Below are 21,181 nucleotides of genomic sequence, written 5' to 3' on the forward strand. Positions count from 1 at the left end.
CGCACACCACCGCCAAAATGTGTCATTCACTGATACGGTATGATAATCCTAAAAGCAAAAATGAACAAGAACGCGTTTATCTTTGTGTTGTGCTGCTTTAGACAGAACTACAGTAACGTTATGTATTTCGTGAAGTACACATTTATAGAACATAATGCAGAACAAATTGATTAATCGTTGATTCAAACCTCTTTCAGAAGCTGTGGGGACGAGTAGAACGCTGTCTCGGTTTAAAGGGTGCATGTCGGCCCAATGATGGACAGGATACAGTATATTTGAGTCATTCATCTGTGCTCTTAGAGCTGGTTAAAGAGTCTTCGAGTCACAGGTGTAATCCGTGTTTTGAGAGTTGGTTCACTCTTTCACTCATTACTGTATATTTATGTCACTTTTGCATAGCGAACACTTGAATAGCTACAACTTCAAAAAACCTGTCATGAATGAGCGCGTCTCCCTGCTGATCGCTGATTGGCTGAAAGTACGTGCTCGTTGGCGACGTCAACACCTGCCAGCTGACTCTACGCTGGGCCTGTGTGTGTCATGATGACTGATTTCATGGAGTACAAGCACATTTGAGTTATTAACCCATTAGACTATAAAATTTAGATGTTTGAAAACCGCCAAACTGACCCCAAACCAGCCCAAATTTTGTCTACCCGCCCAAACCCATTTTTACCCGCACAATCAAATTCAAAACCGCCCAATCTGGCAACACTGTGTGGGAGAGCAACGAGACCACGCCCCCTATTTTGCGTGTTCTTGTGGGCGGAGAAAATAGTCACCAAACGGTTCCAGTGACGTCATTACAGCAGGAAGTGCAGCGGTGTAGTCCAAACCGGCCGCTCGCTGTAGGCTTTGAAAGGGAACTTCTGTTAAATAAAATATCTCGCTTGGCATTGAACTTTGAGCTTTATCATTTTACAGGTATTATTTATGCTCTAACAGCAACATTACACACTGACTAAAGTTTGAAAGATGGGATCGCGAAGAACGGGACCTTTAAAAACATGTAATGACATACTGCTCTCCCCTACACAATATATTTTTTTATATGTATTTGGTATTGGATCAATACCATATTTTCACATATTTTAATGTTACACAGCTGAATTATAAAACTGCACTAGCTAGTTAACAAACTTTAAGCTAGCAATAACACACATTAGCATCTTGAATGCTACGCATTAGAAAAGCTCTTCAGCTTCATATTCTTCAGAAAAGCCGTTATGACATTAGAGCTGTATCAATCCACAGCCTAAGCAAATGCTCCACTCTTCTCCACAATGGTTACCCATTGCAAATTAAATTCTTCTAATAATTCCAACCTAATTGAATATTAAACGCTATAATAAAATGGATAGATTGGTTTGGCACAATTTCTAATTAAATTGTGAAAACTTTACATAATAATGTATTAATCAAGAACCTTAAAGGGTTAGTTCACCCAAAAAAGAAAATTCTCGCATTAATTACTTCCCCTAATGTTGTTCGACACCCATAAAGGCACTAAAGACGTCGTTACAAAGCCCATCTCACTACAGCGGCTCTACAATCATTTTATGAAGACACGAGAATAGTTTTTGTGTGAAAAAAAACAACGAAATAACGACTTATATAGTGATGGGCCGATTTTAAAACAAAGCTTCGAACCGTTATGAATCAGTGAATCGGTTCATGATTCGGATCGCCAATGTCACATGATTTCACGATCTGAATCATGAATCGATTCACTGAGTCATAACGGTTCGAAGCTTTGTTTTAGGTTTTTTTGCGCTAAAAACTATTCTCGTGTCTTCATAAATGATTGTAGAGCCGCTGTAGTGAGATGGGCTTTGTAACGACGTCTTTAGTGCCTTTATGGGTCTTGAGAGAGGAAATGACATTGGTGTCAATGAAGGCCTTTCTGAGACATCGGATTTCAACACTAATATCTTCATCTGTGTCTGAAGATGAACGGAGGACTGACGGCTGTCCAACCACAGGAGGGAGAGGAATTCATGACAGAATTTTAATTTTTAGACACGGACACACACACACACACACACATGTTGGTCTATGTGGTTTACAGGGACTCTCCATAGGCGTAATGGTTTTTATACTGTACAAACCGTATTTTCTATCCCCTTACACTGCCCCTGCCCCTAAACCTACCCATCACACACACACTGCCCCTAAACCTACCCAACACACACACACACACACACACACACACACACACACACACACACACACACACACACACACACACACACACACACACACACACACACACACACACACACACACACACACACACACACACACACACACACACACACACAGACCCTACCCCTAAACCTACCCAACACACACACACACACACACACTGCCCCTACCCCTAAACCTACCCAACACACACACACACACTGCCCCTAACCCTAAACCTACCCATCACAGGAAACATTCTGCATTTTTACTTTCTCAAAAAAACATAATTTAGTATGTTTTTAAGGCCATTTGAATTATGGGGACATTTGATATGTCCTCATAAACCACATTTATAGTGTAATACCAGTGTAATACCCATGTAGTTATACAAATTTGTGTCCTCATAAACCACATAAACAGGCTCACACACACACACACACACACACACACACACACACACACACACACACACACACACACACAAATAATAATAAAACACCACATTCTTTGTATTTTTATTTCAAAATAATTTATTTGTATATAATCGGAATGATGCCAGGTTTATACATCTATGATGGCAGCTGTACGTTTCATAAAGAATATCATTCCAAAAGTGAGAAAATAACATTTTAAACATTTTCTCAGACCTGAAAAAAAAAAAAAAAAAAAGGATAAATATATTAGTAAATAAATATATTAGTGACATACCATTGAAATGTTCTATTATATATAAAATACAACACTTTATCTTATAACTGTTTTGTCTTGTTTTTTTGTTTGTTTTTTTTTACACAAAATATTGAACATATACTGGCTATCCCTTGATTTCTGAAGGGATTTAGCTCCGTTACAAAAAGGCAGTTTTCATTGATTCTCTGTGGACTAGAGAGCGTATGAACGATAAACCAACACAATGGAACAAAGGTCGAGAAAAAAACTCAAATGTTTAGTGAGAGATTTCACTGATTTTCTAGATATATAGTGCTTTGATTGTTTCGCTTCGAATCACATGCAGATTTTCTTCCCAAGGCAAAGTGCTGTTTGTATCCTTTAGATAAAGCCAACAGCTTCACGTGTGAATCTGTGTGAGACCGATGCGGATCTTCTGTAATCTGTGGCAGTTGGTGGCAATAGTTGCGTTTACTCACTACATTGAGTCAAAAGAAAATCAGGAAACTGTAGTGTGTGTGTGTGTGTGTGTGTGTGTGTGTACAGACTGACATCATCTTACATGGTTTATGTTGAACTAAAATTACTTCAAATATTCCCTGCCACTTAATGAGAATATTGGTTCAGTCTAATCTTTAGTTGATAAAGCTGTCTAACTCATGATTTTCATCACAGGAAAAGCTACAGAAAACAAAATCATTTCCATAGTTAAAATAATTTCTTACGCACGGCTCTAAATGTTTAACCTGTTAACTGTCAGTGTCCCGCTGCTTTGGTATTGCCTTTCCCCCCCTAACGCAGCAGCATACATTTACGGAAGCTTGTTTCCACCACAGAATAAAACAATTTACAAGATAATTGCAACTTTTTATCTCGCAATTCTGACTTGAATGTTAGAATTGGGAGATATAACATCGCAATTGTAAGTTATAAATTCCAATTCTGAGGGGCAAAAGACTGACTTTATAACTCACAACTGTGACTTTTTTAATCACGAAATTGGGAATTATGACTTTATAACTCACAGCTGTGACTTTATATCACGAAATTGGGAATTATGACTTTATAACTCACGACTGTGACTTTTTTAATCACGAAATTGGGAATTATGACTTTATAACTCACAACTGTGACTTTATTTCATGAAATTGGGAATTATGACTTTATAACTCACGACTGTGACTTTATATCATGAAATTGGGAATTATGACTTTATAACTCACAAATGTGACTTTATTTCATGAAATTGGGAATTATGACTTTATAACTCACAACTGTGACTTTATTTCATGAAATTGGGAATTATGACTTTATAACTCACAGCTGTGACTTTTTTAATCACGAAATTGGGAATTATGACTTTATAACTCACAACTGTGACTTTATATCACGAAATTGGGAATTATGACTTTATAACTCACGACTGTGACTTTATTTCATGAAATTGGGAATTATGACTTTATAACTCACAACTGTGACTTTATTTCATGAAATTGGGAATTATGACTTTATAACTCACAAATGTGACTTTATTTCATGAAATTGGGAATTATGACTTTATAACTCACAGCTGTGACTTTATATCATGAAATTGGGAATTATGACTTTATAACTCACGACTGTGACTTTATATCACGAAATTGGGAATTATGACTTTATAACTCACAACTGTGACTTTATATCACGAAATTGGGAATTATGACTTTATAACTCACAACTGTGACTTTATATCACGAAATTGGGAATTATGACTTTATAACTCACAGCTGTGACTTTTTTAATCACGAAATTGGGAATTATGACTTTATAACTCACAGCTGTGACTTTTTTAATCACGAAATTGGGAATTATGACTTTATAACTCACAGCTGTGACTTTTTTAATCACGAAATTGGGAATTATGACTTTATAACTCACAGCTGTGACTTTTTTAATCACGAAATTGGGAATTATGACTTTATAACTCACAGCTGTGACTTTTTTAATCACGAAATTGGGAATTATGACTTTATAACTCACGACTGTGACTTTATATCACGAAATTGGGAATTATGACTTTATAACTCACGACTGTGACTTTATATCACGAAATTGGGAATTATGACTTTATAACTCACAACTGTGACTTTATATCACGAAATTGGGAATTATGACTTTATAACTCACAGCTGTGACTTTTTTAATCACGAAATTGGGAATTATGACTTTATAACTCACGACTGTGACTTTATATCACGAAATTGGGAATTATGACTTTATAACTCACAACTGTGACTTTTTAATCACGAAATTGGGAATTATGACTTTATAACGCACAGCTGTGACTTTTTTAATAACGAAATTGGGAATTATGACTTTATAACTCACAGCTGTGACTTTTTTAATCACGAAATTGGGAATTATGACTTTATAACTCACGACTGTGACTTTATATCACGAAATTGGGAATTATGACTTTATAACTCACAGCTGTGACTTTATATCACGAAATTGGGAATTATGACTTTATAACTCACAACTGTGACTTTTTAATCACGAAATTGGGAATTATGACTTTATAACTCACGACTGTGACTTTATATCACGAAATTGGGAATTATGACTTTATAACTCACAGCTGTGACTTTATATCACGAAATTGGGAATTATGACTTTATAACTCACAGCTGTGACTTTATATCACGAAATTGGGAATTATGACTTTATAACTCACGACTGTGACTTTATATCACGAAATTGGGAATTATGACTTTATAACTCACAACTGTGACTTTATATCACGAAATTGGGAATTATGACTTTATAACTCACAACTGTGACTTTTTAATCACGAAATTGGGAATTATGACTTTATAACTCACGACTGTGACTTTATATCACGAAATTGGGAATTATGACTTTATAACTCACAGCTGTGACTTTATATCACGAAATTGGGAATTATGACTTTATAACTCACAACTGTGACTTTATATCACGAAATTGGGAATTATGACTTTATAACTCACAGCTGTGACTTTTTTAATCACGAAATTGGGAATTATGACTTTATAACTCACGACTGTGACTTTATATCACGAAATTGGGAATTATGACTTTATAACTCACAACTGTGACTTTATATCACGAAATTGGGAATTATGACTTTATAACTCACAACTGTGACTTTTTAATCACGAAATTGGGAATTATGACTTTATAACTCACGACTGTGACTTTATATCACGAAATTGGGAATTATGACTTTATAACTCACAACTGTGACTTTATATCACGAAATTGGGAATTATGACTTTATAACTCACAACTGTGACTTTATATCACGAAATTGGGAATTATGACTTTATAACTCACGACTGTGACTTTATATCACGAAATTGGGAATTATGACTTTATAACTCACAACTGTGACTTTATATCACGAAATTGGGAATTATGACTTTATAACAATTGTGACTTTATATCATGAAATTGGGAATTATGACTTTATAACTCACAGCTGTGACTTTTTATCATGGAGTTGGGAAACAAGCTTCCGAAGGCTTAAACACACACAAGTCATTCTGTGAAATCGGTTTTGAAATTAGAAATTGCGTTACAGTTCTATAAAACCTTTTTGTGATATTAACTTCAAATTTGGAACACAACTTGGTTAGATGCAATTTTAGCGTCCAAATTATTTTGTAAAATACATTTAGTATACAATAAAAATGTTTAGCTCAGTCTTAAGGGTTGAAGCAATAATATTTTAAAAAGAGATGAATTACAACCATTGAAGTTCAGATCTTTGCTAAAAAAGGATGCTGACATTTAACAGGTCAATAAACCACTCTTTAAGAGGGCAATAATCACTATAAAATTATTTAAAGATCTTTCTCCAGTAAATCAAAGACAACTGGAAAAGTCATTGGTCAGAGGTGTGAGAACCCTATACTGGGACTCACTATATTTTGTCTTGTTTATATTTTTAATTTGGGATTCAGCCTCATTTTGATGAAAGCAAAACAAAAGACTCATGGGAATCGAGAGACACGGGTGTTAGTGGTTCAAAGGGTCGAGACCTTCGAGCAAAGTGACCATTTACTGACAAAAAAACGAACAAAAAAACATTCAGGCGTTTGTCAAGGCAAGATTTCCAGTGTTTCCTTTACTTAAAAGAATATTTCAGGTTTAAAACCCCATATTTTGTGACGTATATTTCCAGCACGTCATGGATACTGTCGCTAGTTTTATCCGAACAATTCCTTTAAAGGGCTGCTTTTAAAATATATGACAACAGAGATTTCAGGGTAACAGATTAAAGATAAGTGTTGATACACTATTGAACAGGACAGCAGACTACATTATAAGTAGGAGTAAACTTCATGAAGGGTTCATTTCATGGGATGCAGAGGCACTTTTGGTAAGCTTGTATGCTGGTTACTTTCTGTGAAATGTGTGTGTCCCTTTAAGGGACTGTAAGTCATAACAGGTGAAAGCAAAGCAGTAGTCCTTCTCAGCCCAAAATAATGAAGCAAAACCGAACAATCTTCACAACTTTACCCAAATATATTCAGTCAATTCATTTAGTCGACAAGCAAAATTAATAAATGAAGACGCAAATGTTTGTAAATAACAGCTGCCATTTTTTAATGAACAAAACCGAGACCCTGAAACCTCAATGCACTGCAAAAATGCTTTTCTTACTCAGTAATATTGTCTTGTTTCTAGTCTAAATATCGAACAATTCTTAAATCAAGAGGCATTTACTGTAAGCAAAACAACATTAGATATTTTTTCTGGTTTTGTTGAAAATCAAATCAAAATGAAGTGAGTTTTTGCTTAAAACAGGCAAAATGATCTGGGGTGAGAAAAATAATCTTATTTCTGATTGAACTCTTGAAGTCCCAAAGAGAAATAAGATTATTTTTCTCATCCCTTTGGCAGATCATTTTGCTTATTTTAATCATTTAATTGTGATATTTTTACCCAGAAAACAAGAAAAAAAATATCTTTTTACATATCTAGTAAATACATCTTGCTTTAAGAATATTTAGATATTTGGACTGGAAACAAGAAAAAAATACGAAATAAGAAGAGCCATCGTTGCAGTGTGAAATGCAGATGATATGAAACGAAGCTCCTCTGAGTTAATATCTGCCAGAGGTAACGAGAGGTCGCCGGATGCACACGTACCTTTGAAGTACCGTCTCGCTAACAGGCCTTTTCTGATTGGTTATCTGAGGTAGTGCTGGAAAAGCAGGCCAGATGATTGAACGCGGCCCAACACGGCACAGGTTAAGGGCTACATCCAGCTTTTGAGAAGTAATGGAAGGGGTGCGTAGCATTGCGATAACGAAATAGTTAATCATTAGCCAGTAGGCGCAGTGATAATGAAGATATGGAGGGTATAAAAGGCTAAAGCCAGCCACTGTAAATAAAAATATTGTTGGTTTAACTTAAAAAAGTAAGTAACCTGGTTGCCTTCAAATTTTGAGTTTATTGAAATAAATTTGAGTTGATACAATGAAGGAAATTGGTTTAATAAATAGAAATTCAAAATATTATTGTATATGAACCACATTAAAATGCGATAAATCATGAAAATAGCTCAATTTGGCATGTTTCACTGCGTCATCACAAATAAAACACACAATTACCCAATATGCTTACAAAATTGTATAATAATATTTGAATAAAGGTTGTCGATTCTCAAAAATGTTCATTGTATTAACTCAAATTTTTTATTTCAATGAACTCAAAATTAAGGCCACCAGGTAACTTATTTTTAAAATAATTTTTTACAGTGTGAAATAAACTCTATGCAAGAGCGCAAACACTGAAGAAAATGGTTCATTGTTTATGCTTAGTACCTCAGTTTTCCAAGTATGACCTTCAAATTGTATTGTATTGTTATTTAGGTACACTGAAAAAAAATTGGTGTACAGACAATTTTCACTCTAGACACATTACTACACTCTAAAAAATGCTGGGTTAAAAACAACCCAAGTTGGGTTGAAAATGCACCGACCCAACAATTGGGTTGTTTTAACCCAGTGGTTGAGTTTTTTTAACCCAGTGGTTGGGTTAAATGTTGCTTAGGACAACCCAATTGCTGGGTAAGAACAACTCAACCATTGGGTTAAAACAACCCAATTGTTGGGTCGGTGCATTTTCAACCCAACTTGGGTTGTTTTTAACCCAGCATTTTTTAGAGTGTATAGAAGCTGGCTTCCGCCACAGAATAAAAAAGGTAATTGCAACATTTTATCTCACAATTCAGATTATCTCATTTGACTCACTTTTCACCAAATTCTTACTTTATAACACTCAATTGCGAGATTTAAAGTCATAAGAGTGAGATATAAACTCGCAACTGCATGAAAAAAGTCAGAATTGCGTGATAAAATGCCAGAATTGCGAGTTATATCATGCAATTGTGAGATAAAAAGTCGTAAATTATCTTTTAAAATATTTTATTCTGTGGCAGAAACAAGCTTCTATACATTATAACGTGACATTAAATGAAAATATTTTAAGTGGAAAGACTGGAATTGTATTTTCATGTCAAATATAGGTCTTTACGACTTTTGGCTGAAGGCTGAAATGCACTACACGACTGAACAGAAAATCTGAACAGATTTAAAAACACTAGGCATCATTTACTTGCCGACTTTCAAATCATTCCGAGCACAACATTTTTTGCACAGGAACGTGTGGCCTTATAGCAAGGATTCGCATGCTAGTTGATACCATAGATATGCATATGTAGGCTCCAGATACACACAACTCGTCCGCCATCTTGGAACAGACACGTTTCAGATGCTGTCGTCACTCACAGTAAAGATCAATGAGTTTTCATAGATGCCACAACATTGTGCAGCCACTGTTTGTAAAAAACGTATATGTATTAAAGGGATAGCTCATCCAGGTACTGACCAGGCTCAGCCCCGCTTAGCTTCAGTGGGAAACCATTCTTGGGCTACAGGGTGATATGGCTGCTGGTCCCACTGCCCAGTTAATGGATCCCACTGACTTTCATAGTATTTTTTATCTATACTATGGTGCCTATTAACTGTTTGGTTACTGACAGTATCTCTTTAACTCAATATTACAGGTTTTTAAACTATGGTGACTTTTTAATGTTTTGTTAGCTAACGGCTTCGTCTTTTCTTTCATCTGCTGAAGTCTATTGCAGATTTAGATATTTATATTTGCATATAACTATGGTCGCAGAACCAAACGTGTTTTATTGACTGTTCCAATATGGTGGACGGCTTGTGCATAGCGGCCCATAGAAACAGCCGCCAATGAGGCATGTATATATATATATCTATGGTTGAAATGAACATGGATGTGCAGGAGAAGAGCACAGTAGTTATTGCAGCGTTGCAAAAGAAAAGAAGAGCCAAGTGGATTTGAATGTGGTCTTGGGTCGGTGCTTAAGAGGCAAATATTGAGGTTAATTTGTCTCACATGGAGCCAGATTTACAATGTGCAGATGCGCCAGAAATTAATCTTTTGGCATTAAAAACTACTTTCAGATTTTACTAAAGACACGAAGTGAAGAATTAGCGCTGAAAAGGCATGGAGGGTTATTTTTACGGCTGATTAGCGAGGTGATTTACTAAGGTTTGCACTCGTCAATTAACTGGTGTTTGCACCATTATTTACCACTCAAAAAAAGCATGTCTTAAACCAGATGCTAAGGGTAGATTGCGCTGGTCATTATGGAAATGATCCGGCTGTGTGTGTGTTCTTTAATTTGCGTGACGTCAGTAGATCACGTGCAGAACTGTGTTCTCCCATCTGTGCTTTTTATGGAATCGCTCTCCCACGCTAATTTGCCCTGTTTAGTAAATCTGGCCCATGTTCTGTTAATTAACTTTTGCATTGGTATTGTATTTTATTGCAATACTGGTAGATAGAGGACAGCTTCGATTTTAGTAGCACAATGCCATACATTACGATATATGTTCTCAAAATATCAAACATGTTGACTGAATGGAATCATTGTCCGAAGCTAAAGGAAATCGTTGTCTGTGCCTATCAGAGACTACGTGATTTTCTGTGAAACCTGTCAAATCCAAGTGTGTAGACTGGCGCAGACTTTAGGCAACTATTGTCGACTTATCTAGACTGCAAACTGGGGAGAAAATCGTTAAGCCTTTCTTGCCTCAAATGTAACTTGATTCAGGCATGATAGCAGTACGTATGAATTGCAAACCAACAGTTTGCGTAGCTAAAAGTGTCTGGGTTCTTGCATAGAGTACATAGGCCAGGCCTTACCCCTCTATTGAATATGGGAAGACGTGTTTATATCTTTAAAGGCTAGAACAAAGATTCTCAGACTAGAGAAGGTATTAAATGAATCCTGGCAAATGAAAGGAAGAAATCAAGATTGATGCGCATCTCCCAGATCCTTCCTGAATAAACCCCATTTGTTTGCCTATTGAAAGTCACATTTGGGCTGTTTAGGGTAAAGTATCGTGACAGTGCCAACAATGACTGGTTTTGGCCATTAGACATGTGCTAGGAGCAGAGTTACTACTGAAGAGTACCCATCGATGATCACTGATGAATCCTGGAGATTCTGGGTGATGCGGTTTGATATTGCAGAAGATGTTTGGAATTATCTGGAAGACTCAACATGTGAAAGAGACAGCGAGAGAACGCCGAAGAGTTTTGTCCATTTCGGCTCTTGTGTAGCAGCGTGAGGAGTTTTGGATGAAGAGTTTTCTCAAACACCAGACTCTTCTTCTGACCCTGTGGCACAAGAAGAGAAAAGCATGTCATTTCACAAAATCAAATTAAAGGAATAGTTCATCCAAAATGAAAAAAACTGGCATTGTGCACTGTAATTCAGCTGCACACATTCAGATTATTGCCAGCGATTGAGTTCTGCAGGAATTATGTATTTTCACAGGCAAACCAAAGAGTTAGGCTTCACCCATCAAAAAGCCAGTATGAATATTTCATTGGCTTTCAATTATCGCCAACAATAGCTGTGATTCATAGATGTTTTGTTCATTAAGATAATCTTCACAAATAAACAGACAAACAAAAATATTCAATACATATCAAAGACACTTAAAGGTGCACTATGTAGTATTTTTGCAGTAAAATATCCAAAAACCACTAGGCCGGTGTTATATATTTTGTTCAGTTGAGTACTTACAATATCCCAGATGTTTCCAACTATTTGTAAATTGTGAGAAAATTGCTATTTTAACTCAGGACCGGGACGTGTCAGCATAGCGTTTGAGAGAGTCGCCTGTCAATCGCGTCATATCTGCGCTACCCTCGGTTTCGGCTTTTATTTGGCAGAAGCGCTTTACTATTAGCAGTGTGAACAAGTGAACGCACGGAGTAACGTCATAACATCGTTTTAAACACACTTAAATGTATCTAATATGATAAACAGAGCTCCATTACCTCATAATCATAACCGGAAGAGCGGATCAGTGCAGGCGCCCGGCGAATGTGTCCCGTCCTGTCATAATAAGGCCCCGTTCACACTGCAGGCAAAAGTGGCCCAAATCTGATTTTTTTGGGGTCAAGTGACCAGGTCAGACCTCATCAGAGCTAGTGTGAACACTCAAATCTAGCCCAGATCTGATTTTTTCAAATCAGATTTAGACCACATACATATGTGGTACTGAATCAGACCCAGATCTGATTTTTTCCAAAGTGGCTGCAGTGTGAACAACCAAGGCGGATTTAATGTGACTTTTACGTCAATCTATGTCGACATTCAGACCTAATTAGTATATGGGGAGATACTTTAATTAAAGCTACGCAAGAAGTATTCTACCGTAACCGATCTGTTTTTGAAAAAAATAACACATGAAATGGAAGAACGGGGACACAGAAAAACGTCTTCAGTGCCAAAGGAATGTGACAAAAGGCCAAAATAACCAATTTTGCTCTCTTTCTTTTCGTTCTTCTCCTCTTCAGCACCTGCTCATTGATGTTATGGCTTCCAATACGCAAACATTTTTGCTTACTTCCTCTATAACCTTCCGAACTTTAGTGCAACGGCGTGCTGCGTCTGATGTCATATTGTTCTTTTGCACATGCGGGTTAGTTTGAAACCTCAAACAGTTCACACTTGAATCAGATATAGGCCACATTTTAAAAGGTAATGTGAACAGCCAAACAAAAAATCAGATCTGAGCAAAAAATCAGAATTGAGCATTAAGACTTGCAGTGTGAATGGGGCCTAAAAGTCCCGGTGTTCGCGAGGCGGGTATTTGTTTAACAATCGCTCCAGCGGCCGTGCTCAGCTCCTCAACACTCGTTCCTGTTCTGCTTCACTACAGTAACGTTAATAACCGCATCCATGAACGTGATTTCTGCCCGAGTCCTATTTTCCACCGACTGTGAGGTGAAGACCACATGTCCCAAGATGCTGCGCTCTAACTTTGCGTCATCCAACTACACCTTTGTTTAGAATAGGCGCCCTCCAGTGGACGGAAAGTTGCATAGTGCACCTTTAATATACTGCAATATTATCACTTTGACTGACATTATTGGATGAGAACCAAATTTGAGATGAATAACGACTGCCTATAGCTGAATTGACTTAATTTCGTAATTGACGTATTTTACAACAGACACTATTGAACTGATCTGAATCTAAATTAAACAGACTCAAGCTGAATAACGACTCTGTTGTCTTCTGTACGGCTGCTTATAGCTTGTTTCATAATTGATCAACTTTACAGTTATTGAACAGAACTGAATCAACATTAAAATGATAACTGTCTTCTATAGAGCCGCTTATAGCTTGTTTCATAATTTCATAACTGATAAACTTTACACAGTTGTTGAACAGAACTAGATCAATAACTCTTGTCTTCCTCTATTGATTCAACTGCGTATATATAAATCAGCTTATTAATACAGTATATTTTATATATATATATACTGTTGTTAAACTGATTGAATCACTGATTCAAACTGAATAATGACACTTGACTTCTATAGAGCTGCTTATAGCTGAAGTGAACTTGTTTCATAATTGCTAAACTTTACACAATTATTGAACTAAACTGAATCAACATTAAACTTGAGTTGAATAATGACTCTAATGTCTTCTATATGGCTTCTTATAGCTTGTTTCATAATTGATACATTTTACACAATTATTGAACCGAACTGAATCAACATTAAACTGAAAGAGCTGAACAATGACTCTATTGTCTTATGTACGGTTGCTTATAGATGAATCAAAATTTTGCGACAGCCACTTTTGTTGAACTCTATTGTCTTCTGTAGAGCAGCTTATAGCTGAAGTGAACTTTTTTCACAATTGGTAAACTTTACAGTTATTGAAAATCAATTGTCTTTTTAGAGCTGCTTTACATTGATTCTGTTATTTTCCTGTTTATAACTGTGAATCTTTATAAAGTGTTATAGAAGTTACTTGACTATAAAGTGGGACACTACAGTCACACACTCACCCTGACTAAACTTGAGTTGAAAAATGACTCTAATGTCTTCTATATGGCTTCTTATAGCCAAATTTTGCGACAGACACTTTTGTTGAACTCTATTGAATGAATATTAAACTGAATCGAACTGAATCATGACTCTTTTTTTCTCCTGTAGAGCAGTTCATAGCTGAAGTGAACTTTTTTAACTTACAGAGTTATTGAACAGAACTGAATCAACACTAAATCAATTGTCTTTTTAGAGCTGTTATTTTCCTGTGAATCTATACAAAGTGCAATAGAAATTACTTGACTATAAAGTGGAGCACTACAGTCACACACACTCACCCTGACTATTGTGTAGAGTTTGGCAGTACAGACAGATGTCCGTGGGAAGTTCGTTCCCTGGGCTGTGATGGGCCCTACACAGGGGTCTGTCCATTTCAGAAGCGGACCCCAGAAGCTGAGGCTCCGAATGGGCCTGTTGCACCTGCTTCTGCCACACCACATGCGCCCCGCTACAGCACGGCCAGTCGGCCATTCCCGTTGAGTCCAAGATTAGGGGCACAGGCAACAAGGTTGGGGCCATATCCGGTGCAGGTGTGCAGCAATAGCCTCCTGCTCCCTGTCCGTAGTGGATATGAATGCTACAATCATCCTGAAGGTCCAAGCTTTGATGGAAGTGAACAACCGGCGAAGGCGCTTCTAAGGGACAGCCGGCTGCTTTCTGTCTGGTGGTCCACCCTGGGCCTTTGTGGCAACAGGACGGGGACGGAGAGGTTAAAGGAGGGGGAAGGATCACAGAGGCGCCCGATGAAGAAACAGGGTCTGGAGCTCTTTCCTCAACCCTCCTTGAATTGAGGTCTGTTTTGGGGTAGTGGCAAGACTGGTGCTGTACCTGACACCCAGTTGAGTCTTTGTTTTTAGTTGCATTACAGGGCCCCCCAGATGCCATGGTCCCATGATCCTCGTCAGACCCCTGGCCGGGCCCTTGACTGAGCTCCCCGTCCTCGTAATAGTGGTGTCTATGCCTATGATAGTGAACATGACTGAAGACCGCTACTTGTTGTTGCTGCTGCTCTTCTGAGCAAACTGCACCGGGATCCCCGGCGTGGTTCACTACCGAGTCCAAGGAACGAGGCCTCTGCGTGGCCTCCATGCTCCCTCTGCGTGGGGCTTTACCCGGTCCATAATAGACAAACGGGTCATAGTCACTGCTGAGCGAGCTACGAAAAGTGGACCAGCTGCCATAGACCCCCTGCAGGCTGATGTCCGTACAGTTCAATACGGAATCGCTGGACGAGCCGTGGCACGATCCCGAACTGGAGTCGCTGGCTGGCCCATCAGCAAGATAACCGCTACGCTCCGTGTGATAACTCCCTCCGGAGCAGCTTCCGTCATCTTGGCGACCATGCGAGCCTCCGCCATGTGGCAAGTGATGAGTTGCGTGGTTCACCGAAGATGCCAAATGATGCACACAAGAACCCGAAGCGTTTCGTAAAGCTCCTCTGGGGCACCGGTGACATGACCGCCTAGGGGGCGCATAATGATGGCCCCCAGTCCGACATCCTCGCCCCCCTGTTCTATGCGTACGTCCGTGATGGGAATCCGTGGCCAGATGGTATGCGCAGCTTGCACCCAATGGCCTGCTGGGAAAGCAACGGAGAGTGCGTGGATTAAGAGGGGGAGAGTTTCCAAAGTGACCCAATTGAGGTAAAGGTCCAGGGGTGCGGGGGTGGTGATGCCGCAGAGAAAAAGGGACATGGTGCTGGGGGTAAGGGTGTTGGTTTGAATAGTGATGGGGAAGGAGGAAGGGTTGACTGTGCTCTTGTGGAGGGGGCGGCAGTCGACTTCTTTGGGGCTGACGGGACGCCAGATCTGTACCTGATGATGGAGGACATTTAGTGCTCAAAAACATCTTTGATAGAAATAGCATAAAACATGTCTACTGAGGCTACGTCCACATTAAAGGGTTAGTTCACCCAAAAATGAAAATTCTGTCATTAATTCCTCACCCTCCTGTTATTCGACACCTGTAAGATAATTTGTGTTCATCTTTGGAACACAAATTAAGATATTAGTGTTGAAATCCGATGTCTCAGAAAGGCCTTCATTGACACCAATGTCATTTCCTTTCTCAAGACCCATAAAGGCACTAAAGACGTCGTTACAAAGCCCATCTCACTACAGCGGCTCTACAATCATTTTATGAAGCGACGAAAATAGTTTTTGTGCGCAAAAAACAAAACAAAAACGTATATAGTGATGGCCGATTTCAAAACAAAGATTCGAATCGTTATGAATCAGTGTATCGATTCATGATTCATAATGGTTCGAATCTTTGTTTTTCGACAGATTTTTATTTTTTGGGTGAACTAACCCTTTAAGTGTCCATCCTGAAAACGTTTTTGTCTAGTGAAAGCAGATCTTTTGAAAACGATCTCCCTAGTGTATTCCCAGACAGCAACATAGATTCGGCCCAGATCTGGCCCACATCTTATACGCACTGAATGCACGTGTACCAGATGTGGCCCGACACTATGTTGCTCTTTGGGTACATTAGAAAACATCATTGCTGAGTTGTTGTGTGGACGGTGATAACTAAGATATTTAAAAAAAAAGACACATTTAGTCATGTGATGCATGATGTACCTAGCCTAGAAATCTAGACGCACCCTAACGGCAGCAAATCTAATCTGCCCGCGAGTGTCGTCTAGCAACTCTCAATACCCTTCTGAGCTGTAAACGCCAAACTCTGGGCGGGCCAATCACATCGTGTATAGAGTCGGTGGGCGGGGCCATAATGACGGCCGAGTTGCGCTTGCGTGCTTCTAGTAAACACAGAAACTGGCGAACGGCGGTCTTTCGAATCAGCTTTGACCGCGACTCTGGAAGACTTGGAGTTAAGCTTTTCTCAGAGAAAAGAACAAAGAGAGGCACTGAAGTCATTCTTAAAAAGGGAAGATGTGTTCGGAGTTTAGCTGACCGGATACGGCGAATGTTTAATCCGTCAACGAGCTCTGCTTCACCTTCATTGCTCTGGTTGGTTGTAGCGCTATCCTATCGCGTGCAGAGGGAGTTTGAAAGATGACCGTTTATCCTCCCCTCGGATTGAGCCATCAATGGTGAGTGGGTCTGGCTTGTCAGGCTATGATGTACCTATATATATTATACAATCTGATGGTTATATTGTACAATCTTCATATTACATTCCTTCAATAATGACAGAATATTTAATCGCAATTGCTGTCCTGTGGCAAAACATGATGACAGCAATTTTGAGTGTAACCTGGATGCACAAGTGAGTGGTAGGATATTTTGGTGAAGTTCTTTTTCATTCTTCGTTTTGGAGTAAAAAAAATTGCGAAATACATGAGCAGTTATATAACGTTATCGAAATTCTAACGCCACCCACACTCCTGAAAGCGGCTATGTAAATATGTGCTGTGCGCTTTCCTTTCAATAACAAAATAAACGCACAACAAATTTGAGAAAACAGCAAGCATTTTAATAAAGCATAAGAAAAGCATCTGATTATAGCAATGTGGTTAAGCTCTATGGCACTCCAATAAAGTCACGGATCAATGATAGTACAAAGGTGTTTCCTTTTCCAGAAAGTTCGCTTTGGCAAGCTGTTTCGAACTCCCAAAATAAAAAAATTTAAAACTTCGGCTTCATTTTGTAGAAATGATGTCACATCAGTTTGCGCTGTGATTTCGCTTGAAGTATATCGGGACCTTGAGAACCGCATAAGAACTTTATTACATCTCTCAGTGAGCATTTACGATGTTTTATGCATGCGCCGCATGGTGATTTAAACGTTTTCAGATGTGTCCCTGTTGAAGAGCAACCTTTGGAAAGCGCTTAATACCGCTAGTGTGGACAGAGTGTGTTTTGAAATGAATTTTTTTTAAATATCCGCGTTAATGTGGACGTAGCCTGAATATCTTGCTTAAAAACAACAGTTGCATTTCCTAAAGAAAATAGCAGCGATTGCAAGGCAGCAAAAGAATCATATGTTAGTGTCAGTGGAATCCTGCATCAATCTTCTATTGATTTTATAAATATCTGTATTTTACTTCGTGTCAGAAGGCCTTTATCAACCCCAGGAGGCATATGGATTACTTTTATGATGGATGGATGCGCTTTCTTAGGGTTCAAAATATCAACCCCTATTCACTCCCATTATAAAGACTGGAAGAGCCGGGATATTTTTTTTTAGATAACTCCAATTGTTTTTGGCTGAAAGAACAAAGTCATATACACCTAGGATGGCTTAAGAGTGAGTAGATTATGGGATCATTTTCATTTTTGGGTGAACTAACCCTTTATCCAAAAATGAACATTTACTAACCTTCAGGATGTACCAAACTTGTATTACTGACTTTCTTACATTGAACATAAAAAGACATTTGGAAGAACGTTGGGGTCCAAACAACACTGTACACTCGTCCTTCACTGAATGACAATCAAACACTGAGACATTCTTCAAAATATCTTCTTTTGTGCTCCACAGAAGAAAGTTCATGGCAAACTCGTTCCTGGAGGGCCACTGTCCTGCAGGGTATAGCTCCAACTTGCCTGGAAGCTTCTAGTATGCTTAGTATGACATTGATTAGCTGGTTGAGGTGTGTTTAATTGGTGTTGGAGCTGAACTCTGCAGGACAGTGGCTCTCCAGGAGCAGGACTGCAGACACGTATAGAATAAGAAAAAGAAAGAAGAGCAACTTCAATACAGTGCTGCCTTGCAAGCTCTATAAAGATAATATTGGAGAAATGTACCCTGAGGTTTACCCATGATGTTGTGCATGCACAGTGGGCAGGTACGGTGTTGTAGGAGCCAGGGGTCGACACACTCCCTATGAAACTCATGGGCACAGGAGATGATTCTCAAGTCCTGCAAGAGAGACAGAAAACCAAATATTAAACATGCCATTGGCGTGCCTCAAACGCTTCATAAATAGCATCCTACAGTGGTCGATTTCCTGTCAATGCTTGATGGTTTTCTGCTGTTCCTCTAATGAACCGACATTTGAATTTTGCAGTTATTGAACCAAAATGAATCAACGTTGAAAAAATCAATGCTGTTTAAAGCAGGGTTTTTCAAACTCTATGATGCCAAGGACCCCCCAAATATGACAAACCTTTTATGAGGGACCCCCTTCCTAAATCCATCTATATATGTTTATGTATAAAAATAAAAATAAACATTGAAACTGTTAGATAAATGATAAATGTGACATTATAAATTCAAATAGTTGTCAAACTTAAATTGGCTATACTTAATGTTGGATGTATAAAACTGGAGAAGAACATTTTCAATTAAAAAAAATGTGTATAAGCAACTTTCACAATAAATGTATGCAAGCTGCTCACATACTGCATTAATAATGCTGCCTTAAAACACAAGTGAGCAAGATAAAGGGGACTATAGTGAGAAAAAACTACAACTATTAAAAGCAAACATATAATTCTGGAAAGTATGTATACAACAAGAAAAAAGAGAAACATTTAGAAATGAAACAGTTAGAATGTTTGGTAGACTTTAACCATTTTTGTTTTGTCTTTGTATTCTCAGAAATGAGTGGGGACCCCTTAGAACCTTCTGGAGGACCCCTGGGTGTCCCCGGACCCCAGTTTGAAAACCTCTGGTTTAAAGCACTCATCATATCATGCTTTTTCTTTATTTCCTCCTCTTACCTGTCCATCCATGAATTCCTCAAGACAGATGGCACAGATCGGGTTGGAGTTGGAGCTGCTGTTTGACCCTGGAGCTCCGTGGGAACGCTGAGAGCCAGAGCAACTCTGAGAGCTGTACGTGCGCGTCTCCAATCTGCTGATGGCACGCATGGTGTCCTGATGCACAGAGTCCTGGGAGGACAGGAAAACGGGTTTTGAGATTTCTACAGCGAAAAGTGCCCCATTATGCTTTTTCAGATATTCCTTTCATGCAGTGTGTAATAGAGCTGTTTGCGAATGTAAAAACTCTGCAAAGTTTCAAAGATCAAAGTGCACGACAAATAAAGTTTTAGTCTCTCTTCATGTCAAGAAGACTCTGTTTTTCGCTGCCAAACAAATTTACTTTGATGCACTTCAAACGGATGAAACTGATACGGTAAAACCAACGCCATTGTTACAAAAGTCCCTGTCAAGGAAAGTTTGGTCACTCGGCCAATACCTCTGGGCAGCTATTTTGAGCATACAAGACCAAGTCCTATATATTTGAATGGGGGAAACCTGGAATCTCAAAAACGAATTGGCAAACTCACAATTAAATAACATACGCTATATTGCCAAAAGTTTTGGAGCGCCTGCCTTTACATGCACATGACCTTTAATGCCATCCCATTCTTCATCCGTAGGGTTTAATATGGAGTTGACCCACCCTTTGCAGCTCTACCAGCTTCAGCTCTTCTGGGAAGGCTTTCCTCAAGGTTTAGGAGTGTGTTTATGGGGATTTTTGACCATTCTTCTAGAGGCTCATTTGTGAGGTCAGGCACTGATGTTGGACGAGAAGGCCTGGCTCTCAGTCTCCGCTCTAATTCATCCCAAAGCTGTTCTATCGGGTTGAGCTCAGGACTCTGTGCAGGCCAGTCAAGTTCCTCCACACCAAACTCCTCATCCATGTCTTTATGGAGCGCAGTCATGTTGGGACAGGAAGGGGCCGTCCCCCAAACTGTTCCCACAAAGTTTGGAGCATGAAATTCTTCAAAATGTCTTGGTGAAGCATTAAGAGTTCCTTTTATTGGAACTAAGGGGCCAAGCCCAACCCTTGAAAAACAACCCCCCCCCCCCTCCACCAAACTTTACACTTGGTACAATGCAGTCAGGTAAGTCCCGTTCTCCTGGCAACCGCCAAACCCAGACTCGTCCATGGGATTGTCAGACTGAAGCGTGATTGGTCGCCCAGA

The 21,181-nt window shown here is 38.9% G+C and overlaps 1 protein-coding gene across 1 annotated transcript in view; it reads right to left on the reverse strand.

The window, feature by feature from the left end:
* Nucleotides 1-9,765: 9,765 nt before the first annotated feature.
* The window catches only part of LOC137071581 (E3 ubiquitin-protein ligase RNF43), a 187,383-nt gene continuing 175,967 nt past the window's right edge, over nucleotides 9,766-21,181 (reverse strand). Inside the window, exons 6-9 of the mRNA XM_067439705.1 lie at nucleotides 19,971-20,141; nucleotides 19,053-19,167; nucleotides 14,619-16,154; nucleotides 9,766-11,601 (exon numbers count right to left, since the gene is read on the reverse strand). Of these exons, the coding sequence (XP_067295806.1) occupies nucleotides 11,576-11,601; nucleotides 14,619-16,154; nucleotides 19,053-19,167; nucleotides 19,971-20,141 (1,848 nt within the window). The 3' untranslated portion in view covers nucleotides 9,766-11,575. The remainder of the gene's footprint in view (nucleotides 11,602-14,618; nucleotides 16,155-19,052; nucleotides 19,168-19,970; nucleotides 20,142-21,181) is intronic.

This window comes from Pseudorasbora parva, chromosome 3 (genome assembly GCF_024679245.1).
Source record: "Pseudorasbora parva isolate DD20220531a chromosome 3, ASM2467924v1, whole genome shotgun sequence".
Taxonomy (NCBI): Eukaryota; Metazoa; Chordata; class Actinopteri; order Cypriniformes; family Gobionidae; genus Pseudorasbora; species Pseudorasbora parva.